Source organism: Microtus oregoni, unplaced genomic scaffold, assembly GCF_018167655.1.
Source record: "Microtus oregoni isolate MIOR12 unplaced genomic scaffold, Mior012 000038F_ref0000394, whole genome shotgun sequence".
NCBI lineage: Eukaryota > Metazoa > Chordata > Mammalia > Rodentia > Cricetidae > Microtus > Microtus oregoni.
Genome location: NW_024543097.1, coordinates 11,566,062 through 11,592,500, shown reverse-complemented (window position 1 = coordinate 11,592,500; position 26,439 = coordinate 11,566,062). Strand labels below are relative to the sequence as shown.

The window sequence follows — 26,439 nt, the reverse complement described above, 5'->3', positions numbered from 1 at the left end:
CTCTGATTGGTTTTAGGACACCCATTCCTCTTGGGACATCATGGACCTCAGAAAGATTGCTCTAATTCTATGAGGGGGGGGGGGGGTAGAGTTCTCTCATGGATCCTGGCTCTATTCATTTTCAGACTTAAAAACTCCTGATAGTTTTTCATTCCTTTTGTATTATATATAGTCTAAAAATGGGGTTACTAGAAATCATACAGGGAGATATATGAGTTAGCTACAGACCAACCCAATCAGAATGAAGAGAAGATAATGACTTTGTACAGATTTGGCCACCATAAATAAAATCTCATTGGATATCTTGGTCAGGTTGTCTTTCATTGCTTTGACTATTTCCACGTTACTCATCATTGTGTCGTCTCTGACACAGAGGAACTAACATTTCTTGGGTTACTTCTCTTAACTCTCACTGGTGTCATATTTTGGGGGCTGAAAGATGTCTTCACTCAAGTTTCACAATTGAGAAAATCGTGACAGGGCCCACCTCTCACCATCCCTTCACTCTCTCTAGTTACTCTAAATAGAGCTTGCTTCCTCAGCTTTCTCCTTGCCCTCAATGATATCAGAGAGTAAATGGTAGTGAGAATATCAGAAAAGATTCCCTTGGAGGCAGGAAGGCATTTCTGGTGCAGTTCTGATCATTAGATCACTGTTTTGTCTTATCTGGAGTGATGACCCCATGGCGTCTGTGCATACTGTTATGTACATACTCTAAACACTATATTAAGAAAAGATACTTTTATATTTAATGTGTTGCTACTGTGAACAGACTTAACACAAGCTTTAAAAAAACGTTTTAAACTCTTAAAGATACCTTTACATTTATTTAGTTGTGTGTGCTCACATATGTGCAAATACAAGAACATGCCAAGGCACATTTGTGTAGGTGACAGTTAGTTCTCATCTTCCACCATGCATGTTCCAGGGATTAAACTCAGGTACTCAGGCTTAACGGCAAGTGAGTAGCAATCTCAAAGGTCCTAGCAAGTCTTTAATCATCAATAGTTTTTTTGTTGTTGTTGTTAACTAAAATCATGTTTTTAGCTTTTTAAAGAAGGATCGCCTTCTTAAAATAAAAAATCCAAGAAACAGTATCAAAACGATTTGGCAATTCAGACAATTGTTGCATCCCTTCTATTGTGTGAAGTCATTGATGACCACTTGATCGGTTTACCCCTCTATTCTTCAATACTATGCATTACTTTTCCCACCTTATGTGATCATTCTCACATCCACCCAGAAAACAGAAAGAAAGATTCAGGTGGCCCAGGCTGTTATCAGTTGACACTGATATCCTGGGAAATATCCTCTGCAAGGACACTTAGAATCTTGCTCCAGTCTCTAGCAAACACACTAAACTGACTTCAGTTTCATTTTAAAAATAACAGCAGTTTATAATATCTTTAACCCCAAATCTATGAAGTATGGTCTATAGCGGTTCTTAAAGGTCTGTTGAGAACTTTAGCCATAAATAGTCAGAAAATTTATTAAATATGTGTTGATATAATAACATTTAAAATAGTTAAACTATCAATAGAAGGCTGAAGCAGGAGAGAGAACCACAGATTCAAGGCCAGCCCAGGCTGCACAACAAGTTCAAGTCTAAACTGAGCTACATGGGACTCTGTCAAAGAAAGACAGAAGAAAAAAGAGAGGAAGAAGAGGAGAGGAAGAAAAATGGAGGAAGAGAACAAGAACTCACATGTGGAGGAAAAGTATGTATCTAGTGAATTAATATCTAAAGTAAATAAGGAATGCAATAATTCAAGATCAAGCAAACAAATAACCCAATTTAAAAGATGAAGGCCCTGACTTAACAGTTCTTCTTTGGTTTTTCTGGGGGTTTATTTTGGGGTGGGGGGAGTGGTGTTTTTGTTTGGTTTAATTTGGTTTGGTTTGGTTTTTGGTTTTTGAGACAGGGTTTCTCTGGGTAGCCCTGGCTATCCTGGAACTCAGAGATCCCCTCGCCTCTGCCTCCCGTGTGCTGGGATTAAAGGGGTGCCACCACTGCCCAGCTGACTCAACAGTTTTTAAAGGAAGCCACACAGCTCACAGTTATATGAACAATGTTCCACTTAGTCATAGTCATAGTAATGACAATTGAAGTCACAGTGAAATCCCGCCTCACACCTGTTACTGTGGGTATGTATGCAGCAAGAAGGACAGCGTCCTGAGGATGAGACAAGAGAAGCCTTGGGCTGGTTGGAATGCAAGGCAAGCTAAGTTGGGAAAGAATATGAAAACGTCTCAAAAAGTATAAAGAAGATGCCCTATGGCCCAGCAATCTCACTCCTGATTGAGCATCCTAAGGAACTGAGATCAGAATGTTGAGGAGACATCAGCTTTCCTCTCAGGAAAAAGATAAAAATTCAACACAAGTATTGATAGGTAAACAAATTTTGTCTTGTTTTGTTTTGATGTTGTTGCTTTTGTTTTTGTTTTGTTTTGTTTTGTTTTGGAGACAGGGTTTCTCTGTGCAGCCCTGGCTGTCTCAGAACTCACTCTGTAGACCAGGGTGGCCTTAAACTCAGAGATATACCTGCCTCTGCCTCCTGAGTGCTGGAATTAAAGGTGTCTTCATTGCCCTACAATGAATATATTTTAAATGTGGTGCGTGTACACATGAAATACTATTCAGACACACACACTGAGCTTCACAAATATAATTATTCCCGGTCGATCCATTAAAAACTACAGTCTTCCTTCCTCTGCATCCATCCTGCTTTTGTAGGACATCTATGTCCTTCTTAAATTAAGACATGGACTAGAAGAAGCGAACCCTCACTGGGGTTCAATGTCCTTGTACATCTCTTTGAAAAGCACAGAGAAATAGGATCAGTGCATTCCTTTCAAGTATGTAATGGATGACTTCATTGCCGGGATCTAACAACATGAGAAACAAGAAAATGTTTTCAACACAGGAATGAATTTCTTATCAGTAACACATTTTATTTAATAGAGACAACTACACAGAGCATCCAGCAAAACCAGGCAGAAGACACTGCGACAATTCACTGATACAAGCAGTATAAAATGTGCACAGTGCCTTTGTCTTTGGAGCTGAGACTATAAAGCGCATTCATAGTCAACGGAGCCGTGATTAACATTTCAGTACAAAGGTCTCTCGGAGTCACCCTGGATTTATAGAATTGCCCTTACCAGCATTTCGTCTGAAGCTGTGTTCTGTGGAAGAGGAGATGCTCAAGCACTGTATTCAGCTGAGGACTATTGTTCTGAACACAGGACCAGGCAGCCACGCAATGCCAGAGCAGGTGGTTGACTTCATAGCCCCCCTCATTCAACTTCAAATGAGTCTGAAATTACAACATGGAGACAGATTTGCCAAAGGGTTCCTTAACTTGCACAGACTTGAAAAATACATGTTAAATATAAAAATCAAAACAAATATTCACTTATATTTTATATGTTAGTAAGTGAGGTAATTCATAAGTATTTTATGAGGTATGTATAGCTTATATAAGCTTTATATTTTTATAATAATTATGTGCATTTATTATATGTTTATATTTTTTACACAAATCCATGTGCTCAGTGAATTAATCTACAGTAAGACATAGTTTCCAGATCTTCTGAAGGGCCACTATTGGATACACGATTCCAAGACCCTGTGTGTCTCCCTTATTCGCAACAGCTGAAATTTCAAAAGGCAACAAGGAAAATTTGAACAAAGATCTAGTGACAGCCTGGGCTCTGAGATGCTCTACATTAACAACCAAATACACATCTTAGAGAATGTGGCCAATGCCGGCTAAGCAACTATTTTTAAAAGACTACAAATTCAGACACAACAAAGAGTTTATATACTCTCTCCAAGTGATCCCTGCCAACTTCATTAAACAATTGGCCTGCTAAAGTGATCGGTATTCCATGACAACACAGCACTCCTATCCTTTTATTTTCTTTTTGGCCGAAGGTACACACCTGTTCTACATTCTCAGTTTAGCGGCTGTTTCTATTCCATACTGTTAAGAAACACTTTAAACCTAAAGGGCTCCATTGTCTTCAGTTATTATATACAATATCATAGCTAAGTTCAAAGATGGTTTCCATGTTGAATCCTCTTTAAAAGCTGGAGTTCCTATAAAATTTCAAACAAAACCTCTCAAGCTTCCAGTGAGCTGTTTAGTTATGTTCTTTGGAAGTGTATTGAGTCTTTTCATGTTAGGGATAGCTAGATACTGGAGAGGAAGGCCAGAGCCAAGGCCTGCAGAAGCTTGCTGGCCCTGGGAGCGCAAATTCAGAAAAGAAACCCTAACCGAAGAAGCCGTGTTTGGAGGGTTGCAGTGTTCCACAGGGAAGCTGTCTTCGGAGCTAATGTAAGGCATCGGGCTGAGACATGCTGACTTCGGCAAATGTACATATAACTCAATTTCCTGCTTTGTGGTGGAGCACATTCAAAAAGCAAAAGCTATATAAATAAAATTGGCTCCGTAGCCCCAGGAGTCTCCGCCTGCATGTCTGACAGTCCTCAGATTCCAGACAGAGTTAGTCCACATGAACAGCAATAGAGATCAGCTTTGAAACTTTGAGATAGGTTGATCAATTAAATTAAAACAATACTTTTCTAGATCACAGATACTATATGGCTGCAAAGACTATTAATATATATGTGTGTGTGTATATACATATATACATACATATTTGTGTGTGTGTGTGTGTATTTGTGCTAACACATGATAAAAAAACAATACATTAGGAGGTATGCTGTGTGACCAAAGCCTGTGAACCCAGAACAAGAGAGGCTGAAGCAGGAGGATGACAAACTTGGGGCTACCTTTGGGAAATTTAGGGAGATACTGTCTCAAAGAAAAAAACAAAGATAATAAAAAGGTAACGTTTGAGATTATGAACAAGATCCACGTTTTATTTCAAATTTCCATGACATCATTTTCACACATCACGGACAATGAGAAAAGGCAGCCTCCGCTGTCTATGACTCATCTGATGCCACTTACTACAGTCGGACCCAACACGGCTGGGTCATTTTGATCTGCCTGATGTGAGCACAAACTTCATACCTCAGACAGTACTTCAAGACCATGATTTTTAAAAAGCCATTTAACAATGTCTCTTCTTCAGCACGGACAAAAACAAAGCCACGGTGTCACGTACGAACTACCCAGTCATAACATCGACCCTACTTTTCAATAGGAGAATTTAAAGGAACTACTGCTTCCTCAGGGTCCCCTCGATCTTTCAAGGTCTAAATGCTATTTTTTTAAAAATGCATCTAGCTCCTCCTGGAAGCTCTGGCTCACTTGCTCTCTCTCTCCACCAAGGAGTAAAACCCATTGTTCCTGATAAACGTGTGCTCCACTTCTTGACCTTTGGCTTAATGGCCTTGGCATTATCAAAAGAAAAGACTTAATGTAATAACGACAATCACATGATCCGACCCAGCACAGACCAGGAAAGAGCAGCCCTGACAGTTATTAGATGCCACAAAGTCTGTTGTCATTTCCACTGAATCTGTCTGATATGGTTGGGAGATAAATGCTGCTTACAAACCATCCGCAAGAGCACAGAGATTAACGAGCTTTTTAAAGCATTGCAGCACCCTGGCAGAATGATTTTATACACATTCAATCGAATAGAAATTAAGACAGACTTTATTTTTTTCTATAATTCCTTATTGTGCAAATTGTCAGGCGGTGCTGGCTTTGAAAATGAAAAGAAGCGAAATGTCTTCTACACAGAATGAGGGTCTGAGTTCATGTCCCCAGCAATCAAAAGAGCTGGGCATAATGGTGCTCATCAATAACCACAGTAAAGGAATAGACAGAGGCAAGAAGACACCAGGTACCCATCGCTGGCTTCCATGGACACACACTTGCATGCGTGTGAGCATGTATACAAACGCATGTGCCAAAAAGGGGGGGGGGCGACACTTTGCCACATGATGCTTTGGTAGGCCCAGGATTCGGTGGCTTCAGAGAACACTTGTCCATCCCTTTCTGCTTGTGTGTCTACCTTCCTTCTTTGTTCATTTTCTTTTCTTCACCACTTCCTGTGATTTCTCCAACTCTGTTGACTGCTGCTCAGCCTCGGACTGTCATCTGCAGCTTGAGGAGTGCCTGTCATGAGAAGCCCCATAGATTTCCTGGGAATTCAGAGAACTCCAGCACCTTGGCATTTATGAGACTCTAAGAATGCTCCCTTTGAGCGACTGATCGAGTCTTTACAGCAGAGACGAGCTTGGAGGTCTGGGCTCTGCTGTGGCCGCTCAGATGAAGTGTTTTGAGTTTCCTCCTGTTGGCAGTCATTTTAGAGGCCGCTGACACTGCCATGGAAAGACCTCTCAATACAAATGTGTCAGCCAACTAATGAGATGAATCACTGGATAATACTCCTAATTTTAAAAAGCGTGGGTCTGTCTGGTTATGAAGCTGCCGCTAAAACCATTTACACTCACGGTTCGGCAGAGTGTCCCAGATTTTGATCACGACTTTTTGTTTACCAAGTATGTGGGGTGTGAGAAGACAAGATTACAGGTCATGTTGGAATATAAAATCGGTGCATCTGCTGTTTTTCAGGGAACTATTTGTACTTTAGATAATGCGGTGTAATAAAATGTCTACTCCATTTTAGTTGAGCTTAAGGCCCAAAGAACTATGTTATTATTATGATGCGACCTCTGTGCTTAGAAAACTCAGCTCTGCCACTGAGCAGAGGACGGAAATCTGCGATTGCAAAGCTAATAAAAGTGCACCGCTTGTCAAAGTTGGCGGAAACTATGGGTCTGGATCGCTTAAAAGGACACTTAGAGAAGAAACTGTGTTCAGGAGCAAGGAAAGGAAGTTTTCTATCTGTAGGCAAAACCAAAATCCATATTGTGTATCTTATAATATGCAAATTCTACAAGATTTTTAAAGCAATTTTAGCATTGGTTGTGCAACAAATCCAGCAACTGCTTTTGCTCCATTTCTATAAGCATTAGACATAAAATATTTTACAATGGCCAACATAGGCTGTGAATGGACCTTTTAGTATAATCGGAAGATAAGGAATGATGGATAGATCTATAAATCCTGGACTGTAATATAGCACCACTAAGGACGGAATGGAAAATGGCCACTGCGGTAGCTTTTACATTCTATTGCTCTTCTTTTTTTTCTCTCTCTCTCTCTTTCATTTCCCAAAGTAAGGAATGAAATGGGTATCGAATGGGCAGATGCTCAGCTGAACTGGAGAGGCTGGCTTAGAAACGCCACACTGGAGAAATCGGGTGGAAACGAGGGAACTTTAGGGCTTGCAATCACACCATGAATCAGTGCTGATTGGACGGGCCGTGATTTAGGAGCGCCGTGGCTCCACTATCCTTTATAGTCTTTATATTATGAAGTAATTGGAGAAGAAAAAGAAAGGCAATAAACCTGACAGCCCCAGATGTGTTATAGTCCCGTCCGAGAATCACACGGATAGAGCTGGAATAGAATTGAGGTCCTTTGTTCTACGAAGTGCAAATGGTACAGAAAGACCCAGTGACGGTGCGTGTCTCTCTCGGCACAAGTGTTCATTCCGCGAGCTCTCAGCTTTTGCCCCGCTTCCAGTAGCACACTCCCACCGCTTCCAAGGGTGGAAATAGATCTGTTCTTCATGAGCACCAGCATGGAAACTAACGGAGGCCTCACCCGAGCCAGAGCATGTGTGTAGTGCGCAGATCGCACAGCACTGGGTTTGGAGATGAAACACTCACATCGCTGCATTCATTCAGTGTAGTTGCAGTCTCGGCTGAAAGCCATTGTGAACTGCCCAGGTTAAAGCGAATGCTTGAATACATTTTCAGTTATTGATGCCTGGACTTTTCTGTCTTTTTCATTCACCAAGTACAATTTTGTTTACTCAGTTAAGGCAGCTCTGATGGCGATGATAACGGTGGTGATGCCCATCATGATCACAAAAATGAGCAGAGCATCTTGTACAAACGAGCAAACAGTGGTCTAGAAAAGCTAAACAGACCTCTCCATCACTCGGGCAGTGGTCAAGCAGGTCAATACTCTTCAGGAGCAATGTTCTTTTTGCAGCTTAATATCTTATTTTAAGAATGTTTGTCATCAAAACACATTTCTTTTTGTTTTTTTTTATTTTTATTGAGCTCTACATTTTTCTCTGCTCCCCTCCATACCTCTCCCCTCCCCCTTCAACCCTCTCCCAAGGTCCCCATGCTCCCAATTTACTCAGGAGATTTTGTCTTTTTCTACTTCCCATGTAGATTAGATCTATGTAAGTCTCTCTTAGTGTCCTCATTGTTGTCTAGGTTCTCTAGGATTGTGGTTTGTAGGCTGCTTTGCTTTGCTTTATGTTTAAAAACCTCCTATGAGTGAGTAAATGTGATAATTGTCTTTTTGTGTCTGGGTTACCTCACTCAAAATAATATTTTCTAGCTCCACCCATTTGCCTGCAAAATTCAAGATGTCGTTATTTTTTTCTGCTGTGCAGTACTCCAATGTGTAAAAGTACCACATTTTCTTTATCCGTTCTTTAGTTGAGGAGCATTTAGCTTGTGTCCAGGTTCTGGCTATGACAAACAAAGCTGCTATGAACATAGTTGAGCACATGTCCTTGTGGCACAATTGAGCGTCCTTTGGATATATACCCAAAAGTGGTATTACTGGGTCTTAAGGAAGGTTTTTTTCTAATTTTCTAAGAAATCGCCACACTGACATCCAAAAGGGGTTGTACCAGCTTGCATTCCCACCAGCAATGCAGAAGTGTTCCCTTTTTTCTATAACCTCTCCAGCATAAGTTGTCATCAGTGTTTTTGATCTTAACCATTCTTAAGGGTGTAGTGAGGTGGAATCTCTGAGTTGTTTTGATTTGCATTTCTCTGATGACTAAGGATATTGAACATTTGCTTAAGTGTCTTTCAGCCATTTTAGATTCCTCTGTTGAGAGTTCTCTGTTTAGGTCTGTACTCCATTTTTTTTATTGGTTTGTTTGTTCTTTTGATGTCCAATTTCTTGAGTTCTTTGTATATTTTGGAGATCAGACCTCTGTCTGATGTGGGGTTAGTGAAGATCTTTTCCCATTCTGTAGGCTGCTGTTTTGTCTTGTTGACCATGTCCTTTGCTTTACAGAAGCTTTTCAGTTTCAGGAGGTCCCATTTATTAATTGTTTCTCTCAGTGTCTGTGCTGCTGGGGTTATATTTAAGAAGTGGATTCCTGTGCCAATGCGTTTAAGTGTACTTCCAACTTTCTCTTCTATGAGGTTTAGTGTGGCTGGCTTTATGTTGAGGTCTTTGATCCATTTGGACTTGAGTTTTGTGCATGGTGATAGATATGAGTCTATTTTCATTCTTCTAAAATGTTGATATCCAGTTATGCCAGCACCACTTGTTAAATATGCTTTCTTTTTTCCATTTAATATTTTTTGCTTCTTTGTCAAATATCAGGTGTTTGAAGGTGTGTTGATTAATATCTGGGTCTTCTATTTGGTTCCATTGGTCTTCCTGTCTGTTCTTTTGCCAATACCAGGCTGTTTTCAGTATTGTAGCTCTGTAGTAGAGTTTGAAGTCAGTATTGTGATGCCTCCAGAAGTTCTTTTATTGTACAGGATTATTTTGGTTATCCTGGGTTTTCTGCTTTTCCATATGAAGTTGAGTGCCATTCTTTGGAGGTCTTTGAAGAACTTTGCTGGGATTTTGCTGGGCATTGCATTAAATCTGTAGATTGCTTTTGGTAAGATTGCCATTTTTCCTATGTTAATTCTGCCTACCCAAGAGCATGGGAGATCTTTCCACTTTCTGGTGTCTTCTTCAATTTCGTTCTTCAAAGATTTAAAGTTCTTGTCATACTTGTTTAGTTAAAGTTACTCCGAGATATTTTATGCTATTTGTGGCTATTGTGAAGGTGTTGATTCTCTGATTTCTTCCCCAGCCCTTTTATCATCTGTGTATAGGAGGGCTACTGATTTTTTTTGTTAATCTTGTATCCTGCTACATTACTGTAAGAGTTTATGAGTTGTAGAAGTTCCTTGGTAGAATTTTTTGGATCACTTATGTAAACTATCACATCATCAGCAAACAGTGAGAGTTTGACTTCTTCTTTTCCAATTTGTATCCCCTTGATCTCCTTTTGGTGTCTTATTGCTCTAGCTAGGACCTCAAGAACTAACTTTATTGAATAGATGTGGAGAGAGTGGACAACCTTGTCTTGTTCCTGATTTCAGTGGGATCGCTGGGAGTTTCTCTCCATTTAGTTTGATGTTGGCTATTGGCTTGCTGTATATTGCCTTTATTATGTTTAGGTATGTTCCTTGTATCCCTGCTCTCTCCAAAACTTTATCATGAAGGGATGTTGTATTTTGTTGAAAGCTTTTTTCGGCATCTAATGAGATGATCATGTGGTTTTTAATGCTTCAGTTTACAAAACACATTTCAAACTTTGAAACAAGTGCCTCTCTTTGCATGACACAATTTGCATTCATTACCAATTATAACCAAATGGTTCAAATGACGTAGCAAACACCACTCTTTATATAGATGGTTTATCACTAATGAGCCAAGAGACAAATATTTAAGGCTTAAAAATTACAAATGTACACAATAAAGTGTATTTTCTCATCTGTTAAATTTAGTTAATGTTTTAAAGGCACTAAAGGGGATGTGGGAAGAGTATGAGGTCACACATATATAAAGGGTTTTTACAGGAGTTCTCACAAGTGTCCTTATCATTATAATTTACATTAGGCTAAAAGAATTTTCCCCAGACTAGAGAGAGGACTCAGTGGATGAAGAGCTTCAAGCATGAGTGTGAGTGTGAGAAGCAGTGTGTGACTCCACAGGACACACACAAAGTCAGGGCTGCTCGGGTATCCCACCTGTAACCCCAGCTCTCTGGAACTGGGCACGAGGTCTCAGAGCAGCTGGCTAGATCATCTAGCCAGGGGGATGGACCATCTCCAGGCCCAAGGAAAGATTGTGTAGGTCAAGAGAGTCCAGATCAATCACAGACGTTTCCAACATCTGCCTGTGGCCTCCCCATCCACATAAACGCACATGCATGAACATTGTACATATGCATTCCCACACATATGCAGACATGAATAAGCAGTGCATGTACACCACACACACAAGCAAAAGGCATGAATCTTTTTCCTTCTTGAGAAACTAAAAAGGATAAATTTTCCATTAATAAGCTATCAAAAATTAAAATAATGAAAAAAATCCCTGCTTCACAGTGCTCACATTATTTTTCAGAAAACATTTCTGTAAAGGAAATAAAGAGATTATTATTAAAGACACTGAAGTTTGTCCTTTGAAAAACATCTGTCATATACACAATTATGTGGCTCATTGAACTTTGTGTCTGTGTGATTATTGTTTATTGCATAAATTGATTATTAATAACATGGGTAAGAAAAAATTTAAATTCATGTACTAGAATCACTTTAATCTCTCAATGTGAACCTTTTTGGAGGGGGAAGGGTCTCTCACTGTGTAGCTTTGACTGGCTTTAAGCTCACTAGACAAGGCTGGCCTTGAACTCATAGAGATCTGCCAGTTTCTGCTTCTCTTGTGATTAAAGGCATGCACCACCATGCCTGGACAATTTGAGGGCTTCGGGAAGCCTTTGGTTGGCTTTAATGGCATATTAAATGTTATTTCATATAAAGCATGAAGAACATGACATACTGCATTTGTTTTGTGACCAGTCTATACTTTATATCCTTCCCCTTAATAAAACAGAATATGCTAAAATGTTAACTTATGAATCTAAGTTATGCTATTATTTGTTAAGTGGCTGAGATTGGGACCCATGTGGAAGAGGTGTTATGTCATTGTGCCTCTCAAAGAAATATCGGATCATGTTGATGGTCCATTCCTCACCTAGCAGTCTATGACCCAAGATTTGTGCATAAGTGAAAAAAAAGAGGTATATGCTAGTCCCTCTCCCCTCCCCATCCCCCCACCCTGCCGACCTCAGCTTCAACAGTGCCTGCTTGATTGATGAGAGTAAGTATATAATCATAGCAATTTTATCTTACAGCTATATGACAGGGAAGACCCACCATGTCTGGTTACCTACCAAATCAGAATCTGCACCCTTCACGCCACCTTTACTCCCCACAACTGTTTCCGAATGGAGTTCTCTCTTACAGATGATTTCTGACGTTTTCAGAATGAACTGCACATTTGTGAAGATGTTTGGATACTTATAGTAGGATGCTTCCGAGAAATAAAGTGCTGTTGGGAGAAAAAAAAATCATGTGTGAGAAATATCTTATTACTACCTTGCATTGTGTTCCGTTTGTCTTTTAGCTATTAGGGGGCAATCAAAATCAGTACTTCTGAGCCACTACTCTTTGCCCTAAACTAGTTAAAATTTCTAATGGTATGTGTGTCCCCTGGTGGTGAGGGAGAAAACTACACCTTAAATAAATCACATCCGAGGCTTTGTAATTCAGAGTAGTTTTGTGCGATGGCTCCTCAATGTACAATTAAATAACATATTCGCCCCCTCTCGGCAGCCATTAATTATAGCATCTCCTTTTAGGAGTAGAACTTTGTGAGATTTCCCCAGTGGTCATCCCAAAACATACACACGTGAGCAACACTAAATGGGTTCAGCATCCTCTCCTGATACGTAAGCGCGCGGATGCAATTAAAGGAGAAGAGGTCATTAATTTGAAAAGGAGTCTAGAGAATTGGAGGGCAGAAAAGGGGTGAAATGATATAAGTATAGTTCTCAGCTATGAAATCCTTGACCTTGGACTTCCCGCAGGGCAGGGAATCTGGACTGCTCTTCATTCTCAAGAGGGAGGGGGAATGGAGTAGGGGGAAGGGGGAGAGGGGCAGGGGAGTGGGGGAAAAGGCAATGTGTGGGAGGAGGGGAAGGGAAATGGGAAATGGGGAGGAGGTGGAAATTTTTTTTTCAACAACTAAAAAAAATAAAATAAACAAAAAAAATAAAGATAAAAAATGTTTAATTAAAACATGTATATGGTTTAACATATTATGCATATTACATATTATAACATACAACTATCTGTTGCATGTGGTATATGTTAATGCATACATATGGCTACTACTCAGTTTTTCCCCGGGGATGAGCTCCCTGATAGATTATCCAGTCGCAGGTGGTCAGCCCTAAACATATTTATATACGAGCAACATTGGGTTTTTATGTGGGTTGTGACACCCCAGCACACCCTCGGTGTTCTTAGCTTTGTTGGTCACCTACATCTTACTCCTCGCTTGTGTGTGATGGTCAAGTTCACTGTTGCATTTTTCCAAATCTTGACCATATTAGTCAATATAAAAGCATCACTTCTTTCTAATTCTACACTTTCCTACACACGCAACCTAGAACGGATTAACTAAAATTAGCTACTCTGCCCCATGGCATCCCCAGTGCAATCATTTCCATTTTCAATATCCACTCCTCAACAGTTTCTTCTTCTCAGCATGTAAGTGGATGTAGATCATAATGTGTTGAATTGCAGGGCAAGGGTATTTCTTTTTAAAAAAAAATATTTATTTATTTATTCATTATGGATACAATATTCTGTCTGTGTGTATGCCTACAGGCCAGAAGAGGGCACCAGACCTCATTACAGATGGTTGTAAACCACCATGTGGTTGCCGGGAATTGAACTCAGGACCTTTGGAAGAACAGGCAATGCTCTTAAACCACTGAGCCATCTCTCCAGCCCACAAAGGGCATTTCTTCCTTTGAGTGTCAATCAAAACAATTAAAAGGACACTGCTCTGCTTTATGTACGCCTAAAATATTCTGCCGTGCAACCATATTGAGATGGTCCAGAACTCTCTTCCCTCCCTATTCCAGTTCAGCATCTACAGCGCCAATAGACGCAATTTAGAATTTAGCTTCGTTGCTTTCTAGTTTGCTTTGACAGCTGTGGTAACAAGTGAGAAAACTGAGTCTCAGTCTTAACCATACACTTGGGAAGAAAACAAAACAGCTGCTCCCAGAAGGCTGGAGGTGGGTGGGGAGAAGAACGGGAAAAGCAAGGTGGTGGCGGAAGAACACGAGGTTAGGTCCCGGACATCTGTGGCACAGGCCGTGACTACAGTTTCATAAGAATTCTGAGTTCATTCGGATTCCGAAGGTACTGGATTTTTAAATGTTCTCGCCACAAGAAATTCTAAGTTTCTAAGGGAAAACAAACACTGAAGAAAGGCTGCCTGGCCCAGAGGGCATCATTGCAGGTATTACTCTTCATGAAACATAAACCAGCTTCTGCTCTTTATAGTGACAGTCATCTTAAAATGCAGCATAAAAAATTTATAAGTATAAAATAAAAAATATTCTACCGTATAAATATGGCTGTAGCCTAAGTAAATGTTGTTTAAAACTTTCTAGGTGGCCATGCAGGAAAAATACAAAAAGCCGTAAGAAGATCAAATAGCCAATCTGTCAAGAGAGAAAAGAAAAAAACATTGTTTGTATCACACCAATAAATGCTTAAAAACCGTAGAGAAGGATGAGCCACTTTATTATTACATTTACTTTTAGATAAAACAATTTCAAACTCAGTTGATAGTTTGTGCTTTTGAAATAACTTTAAAACGTTTATGTCAAGATTGCAAGCCTGGTTCAGCCAAAAGAACTTGAATCAATAGTCTCCACCCTTTCTCAAGTGGCCCACGCTGGGTGTTGATTCATTCTGTATCCTTCAGAGCAACATTGTTTTTCCAAATTGTAGATCATACTCCTTAAGTAACTCATGAAATGAATTTACAGGGTTTTATATAAAAATAAAATCCATGAGAAGAGAAAGTACCATAATCTATTTCCCAGTTCCCTTTATTTCAGTATATTGGAATCCGTACATTGTGTATGTACAGATCACAGTGGGTTATATATTTCTTCCTATGACTCTACTGAAACAGTTTGAAATAGAGACTTGGGGAATGCTGAGAAATATTCTGCTCTTCATAGTATACCGCCCCCATCTCCTTATAAAAAAAAAAAACAACTTTATCATGTCACACAGTAAACACTGCAAACACCGGGGCTATCTTGCTTTGTATTTTCATATTTGTATGGAAGCACAATACAAAATTTTTATTTGTAGCACACATATATTAAACTAATAGGGTTTTTTATATTATTCTTTACACTTTCAGAAGAATGCTTCAAAAATTAAAATTCCACATTTAGAAAATAGAAAAAAGGAAAGACTGTGCACACAATTTGAAATTGAGGCAATGTTCCAGAATCGTATATTACTTATTTAATCAGAATTTAATTATTCCACTAAATGAGGAACAAAATGGAAAAGATGGAGATAGGGAGTGTTTCTGGCAATACTACTGCAATAGCATTGAAGACCAACTTGAGAAAACTGCTTTCCAGTCAAAAGACTCTGCCTCTGAGTGGTGACAGGTCACTGCCTCATCCCTTAAGATCTGGTGTCATTGGGATGGCCAATCATTTGGTCAAGGAAGGGACACCCCCTCAGGAAGGCAAGTTCACCATAAGTCATGTTGAAGAAATTGGAGGAATGATTAACCCTACAGGATAATGTAATAATCCCAAAGATTCAAGGAAAAGACCACTGACCCAAACCATCATGACCAAATTAATTCAAGCAATTAATTAAAGCAACCTTTTTTTTATTTGTGTACACAGGCTGTCTCCCCCGAAAGTGAGGTTCAAGAGGTCATCACCATGATGTGAGATGTGAAAAAAGATAAATCCTTATAACTCAGAGGTAGAAGGTTTCCAAATGGCGAATTGGTGTGCAAAATAGGTGGGAGCAGAATATAAGCATACCAAAAGTTAGTCATAACAACCTCCTAAAGCAAAGACATGATTGCAAGGTGGTCATAACAAGGTAGTCAGAACAGCAGGTAGTAATAGAAATCTTCTGAAATGAAGGTAAGGAAGTGATATGTGCAATATTATATACATTCTCTCATGTGACTGTAGTATATTTTTAATTTGGTCTTTATATGCCCATTATTGTTATATAGAAATATGATTGGTTTCTTATGTCCTATTAATTTGCTGCATATACATATTAATTTGCTGCATATATGTGTTATGTCATCTCATTGGGACTATCTACATAATAATATGGTCTACAATACAAAATATTTTTGTCTTCTTTCTCAACCTTTTATTTATGCCTCCTAGTTTATTGCAATAGTGTTGTTTCTCCTTGAGTCTTTGGGATTAACAATCTACATCTAAACTCTGATCTGTTTCCATATTTTCTGTTATAAACATGTATCCATAAAGAGCAGTTTGACAAACACAACATATAATCTTTTTAAACATCATTGTAATCTCACCATGCCAACAGAACACGTAATGCTTTTCTTCTATTCAGAAATTAGGTCTTTGCTTGGGCAGTCTCTAGTATGCTTTCTGACCTGCCACCTTTTCCCTCTGAAGCTTTCAGAAAGCTCCAAGACTAGGGTGATGTAGGTGGGTCTTCTTTCAATGTGTTGCTTTCATTGGTTAATTAATAAAGAAACTGCTTGGCCCGATAGGTCAGAACATAGGTGGGTGGAGTAGACAGAACAGAATGCTGGGAGGAAGAAGGCAGTGAGGCAGACGCTATAGCTCTCCTCTCCAAGATAGACACAGGTTAAGCTCCTTCCTGGTAAGCCACCACCTCATGGTGCTACACAGATTATTAGAAATGGGTTAATCAAGATGTGAGAATTAGCCAGTAAGAGGCTAGAACTAATGGGCCAAGCAGTGTTAAAAGAATACAGTTTCCATGTAATTATTTTGAGTAAAGCTAGCCGGTGGCTGGGAGCCAGGTGACAGGAAGTGGCCCGCTGCTCCTCACTACACTAGGGTCATGGGGATAAAATACAGCCATCTCCCCAAAGCTGCCTAATGGTGGGTAGATGAAGGAAGAGTCCCGCATAGACAAAGCTACATACATACACAGTTTGCTCACTCAATTCCACTTGTTTTATAGACATGCTGCGTGCACTGTGATCTTAAGGAAATCTTTCTAACCTCTCCTTTTTTGTAATAATAAAACCATTACTTAAACTTAATTTATTTGCAATAAAAACACTAGTTATTCTTAAATTTATTTTTTATAATAAATTTTTTCCCAGGTAAACTGCAGCTATTACAAACACTGGAAGCATTGGATGAGGGGCTTTACAAAGCATAACCCATATGATGGTGGCTCTGTTAAGTCACTCTAGAACGACAGTCTGCTGACAAGATTACTCACCTCGAGTTATTTCTCAGAAGTTTTAAATAAAGGACATAGCATTAAGAATCCCTGAAAGAAGGGGCTAGAGAGATAGTTCAGTGGCTGAGCTTATGTTGCTCATGTAGAGGAGTTGGGTTCAGTTCCCATCACCTACATGGAAGCCCACAACTAGAGTCTACACACACACACATACACACACACACATACACACATATGCAGGCACACACATATGTACAAGCCAAAGATCCATATACTTAAAAGTAAATAAATTTTCTTTTTAACCCTTAAAAAAATCTATCTATGCATACTTAGAAGAACAGCATGACGATTTTTTTTTCTTTTTGTGGATTTTTCGAGACAGGGTTTCTCCGTAGCTTTTTTGGTTCCTGTCCTGGAACTAGCTCTTGTAGACCAGGCTGGCCTCGAACTCACAGAGATCCGCCTGTCACTGCCTCCCGAGTGCTGGGATTAAAGGCGTGCGCCACCACCGCCCGGCTCAGCATGACGATTTTTAACTAATTATATTGTTACACAGTTAGTGAAATTCTGTTTTCTCTAACTATTTCAGCTGTCAACAGCACTTCAGCGGCTCCTCTCAAGGATATGGCGTTATCCTCGGATATGCCCGTGCCCTGGCTGCTCCCGAGGCAGATAGCACCGTAGTTTCCTACTGCTTACGTTCAGAACGATTAAAACACTTTCTCAAATTAAAAACGTACCTTCACTAGCTTTATCTCAACAGCATATAAAAATCCCTTCAGGAATGCATCACAACAGAGTCGATATAGAACTGATTCCGCCAGGAAAAAAAGGGCAGGCAGCTGATCGTAATCAAAAGGAACGTGGTCCAAGGAGGCGTGGAGCATGTTTAAAGCTTCTGGAACATCAACAACGTGAAATTTTGTCACGGAAAAGTTAATCGTGCCTTACTATTCATTATACTTACACCTTACAATTCATTCTTTGTCCTTCAGATTCTGGGATTCTGCTGCCCCCATAAATGCTTGACACCCTTCCCAAGGAGATGCACCCCAAACCTCAACAGGCCTAGTGACTACGTCAATCAATAGAACCCAGAAGAAATGACAGTGGGTGATTTCCAAGGCCAAAACCCCAAAAGAAACACAGTCCCTTCCCCACCTCCCTTTTCCCCTCTTTGCCTTTCCCCTTCTCACAGACACCCATGAGGCTGCTATCTGTGGTAGACCACAAGACCGACCTCCCTCCCACAAAATCTGGTAAACGTCCAAAAGAGTTGGCAGTGCCGGAATGAGGGACTATAAAAACAAACTAAGTGAGCTCTCAGGCAGCATTACAAATCCCCGTTTACATCGGAAATATCCTCTGACCTTAGCAGTTAACATCCCCAAGCTCATTTTAGAAGGCGTACACATAACATTTAGTTTAACGACAGAAGGAATTATATCCCCTTAAAAGTAATGCTACTTAATTTCCTTTTTAGATTGGGTAGAGAGGTTGCTCGAAAGGACCCGTATAAGTGAGAAGTAAAAAATGAAAAGGTTATGAGCAACACTTCCTGTTCTAAAGCAGAAAGAAATAAGGCCAAGTCAATGCCATTTGATTTATGTTTCATAAGTCAGAATATAAAGTGCAAAACCTCCTTTATCTAGGTGCCAGATCTTGGTGGACTTATTCAAAGACAGTGTACAGTGACTTTTACATGAATTGCCAATTTTAGGGGAAAGATATAAAGACTATACTGAGAAAAAGCTTTTAAAAGCCATTTTGTAATTTTAAAGTTTAATAGTCAAAGTCGTAAGTTCAGAATTCCAAAGAGCTTTTATAATGACACGTCATGAGATATTCTGATGGAGAATTTACAAAGCATGCTTCAAATTTACTAAAAATTTACTTCAGATTCTCAAATCATCTCCTTGTGGCTCTACAAACACTTGGGGAGCATCCGCAATTGGCTCGGCACACGCACATACCGTCCTGGATCTCCCCTTTGCACTGAGCCAGGTAGATGACCTCTGCCCACGCAGTCGGAAGGTGCACGTGCTTCCCGGTGCCCAGCGTCTTGAGACCCAACTTTCTCTGTGATGGAAAAGCAAATGAAGAGAACAATAAACGGAAATGTGTATTCCTTTGTTGGTTTGCTTTATGGCCTCTTTTTTATACTCTGAAAGCCATTCTTTAACACCAATATCATGTGACTGCAATTATTTTTCTCTTAAGGAGAACCTCCTCATCAAAACTATTTGGTTAAAAACTTCACATTTAATTGATGTTAATATTTTAGCTCTACCTACTTGCAGTCAAAGGTAGCTGTCTGTACCCACCTCCTTACTTTTTCTCTCAATATTACACAAAATTACCCATCATTTACCGACTACAAAACAACGTTTACTTGCAGAGAAACCATGAAACTGACCCTTACCTTACACCTGAGAAGGAGTCTTCTAGCTTGTTCCAGCAATTCTTCCTGCTCTACTGGATTCTGTGTGTGGTTGAATTTCAATATGAACTCTTTGGTGATTGAAAATGACGGCCTGTGCGGAAAAGCAATAATTATAGCTGTTGTTTTCAAATTTTAATTCATCATCCTCTAGTGGGTGAGCTGTTCTAGGAAAAGTACTTTACCTTTTTTAATTATAATGTTTCACAGACAAACAAGATCAGTAACATCAAAGATCCCCGAGCACATCACCCAGATTTACTGAGAAACAAATTCTCATTTTCAAAGGCATTTGTCTTGTGGGAAAGAAAAAAAAAATTCCTGAAATGGTTGCCAGCAGTCTCTTGGATATTTCCTTCACTGGTAAAGTCGAGCACAGCTTCAGTTATGCTGAAGGCTGATTTATCTCCTCACATCAATCAGTGTTGGTCCCACTTAAGCTAACTCTGTATTCCCTCCGTGTGGGTTCATTACAACTATGGCTAAAGGAAGTGTCAAGGGAGAAAAGGTACATGGAGCAAAACCAGCTGGAGTAACCAGGGTGACGGTGCATGAGGGAGATGCCATTACAGGGCTTCTTCTAGAGAGTGGCAGGCCTTAGGGCCCTTCCCAAGGCTGCTCTGTGATCAGCTGAGAGCTGGAGAGGAGGAAGTGGGGCACATCTACAGCGATAGTCACCCATGTGGTTAGACAAGAGATAATGATGGTTCCGACCAGGACCGCAGTGATGGAAGGAAAGAGAAGAGATTGGATAATGTAAACACTTAACTTTGGGCTGACCGAAGAGTTGTCCACTAGGCTTAAGAAAGGAGTCATGATTAAACTGTCTCACTGAAAGGACAGAACTGCTACTTACTGAAGGGATGAAATCTGCTAGGGTTACATACGTGACATAAGGGGTAGAGAATAAGTTCAGGATGGGACAGGTGTTGAGACCACAGCAGTCAGACAAGTGGAGATGGGAGAGTAAGCATCTGGGTATAGAAATTTCAATTATAGAATGAAGATTCAAATCAGATAAGTCTATTGTACAATGTCAATACACATCAACGTGGTGGGATATTGGTTTACACGGCGTGAAGACGTGTTTTGCCTCACCTGCCTAAGATGCCTTCTGATTGGTTTAATAAAGAGCTGGGCAGGAAAGAGTAGGCGGGACTTCCGGGCAGAGAGGGGACATGAGGGTTAGAATCTGGCTCAGCAGGGTTTCACCAGGGAGATGCGGGACATACAGAGGGGAGGACAGGTAAAGAGCCAAACGGCAGGATGTAGGTGACTAGACACAGGTTCGTTTAAGTTACAAAAGTTAGTGGGAGCAAGCCTAAAGCTAAAGGCCAAGCTTTTGTAATTAAGTCTCTGTGTCTTTATGTGGGTGCTGGTGAGATAAAGAAAGCCTGACAAGAAAAACCTACAACGTGTCAATACCTAGGCTCGTACGAAAACCCTGTTCCAGCCCTCTGGGCTACTGTCATTTGATTGGTACTAGAATTATTGTTCTGTCTGGCTAGCTGCTTCAGGATGGTGGAGAATGTAGTAAGATGAATGAAGCTATGATTGGGGGCCCTCCGTCGCACTTTCTGGCTGTGAAGTGACTTTCTTGGTCAGAAGCAATACTGTGTAGTCTACCCTAATGGTAGATAAGGCATTCTCTAAGTCCTCGGATGGTGGTCTCGGTAGAAGCATTAATATAGTGAAAATGGCCATTCAAACAAAAGCAATCTACAGGCTCCATGCAATTCTAACATAGTTCTTCAAGATATTGGAAAAAAAACTATCTCAACTTCATATAAAAATACAAAAAAGTATAGCTAAAACAATCTTGAATAATAAAAGAATTGCTGGAGGTATCACCATCCCTAATCTCAAATCACACTACAGAAGATTGCACTCCACCTTCAAAAAATTTATATTAGACAAATAGAATGGCTGGGCATAGAAGAATGCAAATAGATCCATACTTATCACCTTGCACAAAACTCAACTTCAAATGGATTGAGGACTTCAACATAAAACTAGATATTCTGAACCTGATAGAAGTGAAAGTGGGGAGTAGCCTTGAACTCACTGGCACAGGAAAAGACTTTCTGAACAGACCACCAACAGCACAAGTGCTAACACCAACAATTAATAACTGGGACCTCATGAAGCTGACAAGATTTTGCATGGGAAAGGATACTATTATTCAGGCAAAGCAGCAGATGACAGAATGAGAAAAGATTCTAACTAATTTCACCTCCAATAGACAGTTACCTAAAATATACAAAGAGCTAAAACACGTACTATCAGTTAAACAAATAAACCAGTTTTAAAAGGGGAGTACAAACTAAGAAATTTCTCAAATGATGAAATACAAATAGTTGACAAACAAAGAAATGGTCAACATCCTTAGCCTTCAAGAAAATGTAAATTAAAACTACTGTGAGATTTCATCTTACCCCAGTCAGAATGATCAAAATAAAAAAATAAACAATCTTTTAAAAAATGAGAGCTAACACTAGTGTTGATGTAGGAAAAGAGAAACACTTTTCATAAATGGTAAGAGTCCAAACTGTATAGCCACTGTGGAAATCAATGTAGCAGTTTAATGGATCTACCTCAACATCCAGTTACACCACTCTTGAACATATACCCAAAGGACTTTACATCCAACTACAGAGATACTTCCTCATCCGTGTTCTATGATGATCTTTTTCATAATAGCTAGGAATTGGAAGCAGCCTAGATATTAGGAAGAGGGCTCTCCTTTGCTGCTAACCTATTTTCTACAGATAGATTCAGGGCAAGAAAGAGTCATTGTATGCAGTTGTGTGTTGACTAGTGATTCCACCAAGCTCCAGTAGATAATTTCAATCAAATCGTCACAGAAATGACCCCACTGAAAGCAAATGAGTCACACAACAAAACCAGAAACCATGAATCTGGGAAAAGGACAGGGTGGAGGTGGTAGGGATGAGAGGGGGATAAGAGAAGGCTTTGGGGGGAGAGAATGCATTATATACATGTAAGAAATTATCAAGAACTAATTTAATCATCAAAAAGAAAGAAAAAGAAAAAAAAGTCTGGCAAGCACTGTGGAAAGCACCATGTGCCAGAGTCACAAAACTTGGAGAAACCAAGTAGGTGCTCGCCTGAACGTTTTTATCCCTCTTGGCGAGCTTTCACAGAGCTCACCATGACTCTTCCCCAACTGTGAACCCAGCTGTAACAATGATGGCCTGGCAAGACACACCCACTGGTGGAATAGTTGCATGAACATCATAGAAGAAGTCCACTACTTCCTGATCAGATTTAATCACTAATCCATAAGATAAAAACCAGATCTTACACTATTGTTGGGTCAGGGGCCTGTAGCTAGACAGGCCATCGGACCCAGGGATGATGCTACTACTCTTGTTCTGCTAAACAGTTATCATTTAAGCCAACTGATGCTGTACTGCTACACCTACATGATAATGCATTTATTTTCTTAGCCATCATTAGAAAGGCTTCTTTTAGCAGTAGATGATGATGAATACAAAGTCCTACAACCCATCAAGGTGCAGGGAATAAATGATTGCAGAATGTTCAACCCTTAATGAGACATCTGTATCACAACCCCACCAAAGGCTCAGGGATCACTGTGTAAGAGGGGGTCAGGGGAGTGGGTGACTGCAGGGGAACGATGTTTTGTGGACAGAGCAAGACAATTAAACAGATGGGCTCACAATGATAGTGACAACACACACAAGACCTGTGCAAACTCACACCACACCAAATCCCAGCTCCGAGAAGAGGAGTGGGCGTGCTAACCAGGATGGCTGCTGGAAGAGGGAAAGTCGGGTTTCTCTGAGAGTGCAGCCCCTGACAGGCTGAGTGTGCTCCAGTAGAAGACCACAGAGCCCAGAATAGATGGGCAGCACCAACGGGATCTAATGAGTCTCAAGAAAGAGAGAGAGAACACAAAGTTGGGTGGGTGGTGAGAAGGACTGGTCCTGGGGGGTTAGAGGAGGGTGATTATGATCGAAGCACATTGTATGAAATTCTCAACGAGTCAATAAAAATGAGAACAAATAAAATATGGATGCTCTGATAAATAAACCAATCCTTCTTTTAAAAATAAGGAGGGGAATATACAAACTAAATATTTACACACTCTTTGCATGTATGTTTGTCTTAACGTAACAGTTTTTTTTTTCACTGCTACACTGAGTGTGAACACACATTAAATTTTCCTGGGTATACACAATTGTGTTTCTCCTTTATTGTTTAAGAATTTTCTCTTAATGTGAAAACAAAATGTGAAAGAATTTTCTCTTAGACAGAAGGTAGCCTGGAATCTTGGGAGGTGTTTAGACTGTGAGGTAGTGTTAGAATTTTATTTCTGACGTGATTGGAAGGGAGTGCGGAGTTTAAATTAGAGCACGAAAAGATGACATTTGCGTGCCTAAAAAGAACTCTGAGGCTGCTGTTCAGAGAACAAGTGGGTGAGTGTAGAAACAGGGACCAGTGGGAGGCTGGGCACAATGACAGGAATTAGATGAGGCCAACTCGAAGGGACAAGTGATGACAGCAGCAGAGATGAAGAGAATGTACTTGGAAATATGCAATTACAAAGCCTCAAGAACTCATCTAAGGTCTAGCTGTAAGATCACAGAAATATGTTCCGTGTTTTAATACTGATGCAGCTATCTAATATTCATGGCTGTAGCTTGAGTTTCTCTATATTGTTATGTATGTATGTATGTATGTGTATGTTATTAATATATATTATCCATTGTCATTAATTAAATATAGATTAACATATATAAATTTGCCTAATGAACATCTGGTATTTACTTTATATATGCTGATTAAAATGTACAGAGTGTACATTGTATTATAAAAAGAAAAAGAAGGCTTAAATATCACACTGAAGTGCATATGTTTCAAAGTAAAAAAAAAAAACAATATTTAAAACAAGCGGCAACTCAGCCAGGCGGTGGTGGTGCATGCCTTTAATCCCAGCACTCAGGAGGCAGAGGCAGGAAGATCTCTGTGAATGAATTTGAGGCCAGCCTGGTCTACAGAGAGAGTTTCAAGACAGCCAGGGCTACACAACACAGTGAAACCCTGTCTTGAAAAAAACCAAAAAATTAATTAGTCAATGTATTAATTAAATAAATAAATAAGTTGCACCTCAATCTCCTGGGGCTCTTTTTGTAGTATCACTCAGAATCATCTGTAGAAGTTTGCAACATATATGTCTTCATAAAAAAACAATATTAATGAACTTGAAAAGATTTCCCTCATACCAAACATGGACACCCCCAAGTATACCTATAAACATACTACCCAAGGTTTTAAATATAAATTTAAATTTTATTTTCTGAAATTAAATATGTTACTTTGACTTCCTCATAAACTCAGAGATGCATTTCTTTCTAAAGCAACAGAAAGTCCTGGGATTAAAAATAACAGCTAATTCAAATTCATGTGCTTAGAACATCTTATAAACAATTTTATTTTGTCCATTATTTTTCAGTGCAGGTTGTGGCTGTAATGCTCCATTGGGAATATGCAAAGTTAATAATTTCTTACTTTCAGTACAGATATTGAATTCCCTAATTGATCTCCCACAGATTATGTTAATAAATATTAAACAGGTGATAAATACAGCTATTTTTAACTATTTCTTTCCCATTGAAAATAGAACAAATTAACCCTTCTACTAATAATATATAATATAAGCATATAATATATAATAAGCCACAGGAGGAATGGTAAAAGATTTGTACAGGCATTTAAAAAATAAAATATAATTTAGCTTCCTACATTCCAATTTCTTCAAAATATCAAAGGATTTCACAAAGATAAACTCAATCTATTCCAGGAATGAAACGTACAATCTTGTTTAACAGGCAGCCCACAAAGACCATCGTTTAAATTTTACATAGAAAGCAAACACACTAAAGTCTCCTGGTTGCATAGATACCTAATCCAAGCTGACTATTTATATCAACAGCAATTCAGTTCATTCATAAGAACGTAATGAAGATTATGCTAGCTCCAAGGAGAGCTAGCTGAAGAATGAGAACCGGCGTCGGGAAGCTGGCAGTCTGGGAAAGAAACATGGTGCTTGATATGCTCTAACTGTTCTGTCGCTGGACGAGACACCATGACCGTGGCAACTCTTATAAGAAAAAGCATTTATTTGAGGGCTTGTTTACAGTGTCAGAGGGCTGGACTCCGTGACCGTCATGGCAGGGAATGTGGCGGCAGGCCGGCAGGCATGATGCTGACAGACAGGCGCATGACAAAAAGTTAACAGAGAGTAGTGCGAGCTTTTGAAATCTAAAGTGCACCCCCAGCGACACCCCTCCTCCCATGGGGCTACACCTAACCCTTCACAAAATAATTCTACCTACTAGGGACCAAGCACTCAGACCTGCACGCCGGTACGGGCTGTTAGCATTCAAACCACACCATACTGCACAACATTTCGCTTAACGAGATGAGACATACTAGGAAAGAGTAGTGAAATGCCATGAGAATTTACCACCCTCTGGTGACCCACTATAGGTGAGCTGCAGTTTCCCATCTATTGAAACAGAGACCCTCTCTCCCAGGAATTTAAAACGCAGTAGCCCAGAACACCTGCACGTTTGCTGGCATAAACCTGGTGCTGGGTAAGTTATAAACATGACTATTTTCCGTCGACAATTCAGGAAAAGCCTGGTGCTTGAACTTGCACACCCACGGTAGGACAGGGTCTGGAGGACTGAAGAGCAGACACTGTCCAGTCCCAACCCTTTCTCTGCTACTTCCGGTTCAGAGTCGCACAGCGGAGAGAGATTGGGCAGAAGCCAAGGGAAACCATGTGAAATCA

At 39.9% G+C, this 26,439-nt stretch overlaps 1 protein-coding gene across 2 annotated transcripts in view; it reads right to left on the bottom strand.

Moving 5' to 3' along the window:
• Tmem232 (transmembrane protein 232) overlaps positions 1-26,439 on the bottom strand; it is a 256,911-nt gene that overhangs the window by 199,915 nt on the left and 30,557 nt on the right. The window contains exons 3-8 of one of the 2 annotated variants that reach the window (XM_041631893.1): positions 19,578-19,689; positions 19,129-19,234; positions 17,896-18,053; positions 14,301-14,400; positions 12,052-12,209; positions 3,163-3,317 (exon numbers count right to left, since the gene is read on the bottom strand). In XM_041631893.1, coding sequence (XP_041487827.1) covers positions 3,163-3,317; positions 12,052-12,209; positions 14,301-14,400; positions 17,896-18,053; positions 19,129-19,234; positions 19,578-19,689 — 789 coding nt within the window. The remainder of the gene's footprint in view (positions 1-3,162; positions 3,318-12,051; positions 12,210-14,300; positions 14,401-17,895; positions 18,054-19,128; positions 19,235-19,577; positions 19,690-26,439) is intronic. The other variant, XM_041631894.1, reaches the window with a different exon arrangement.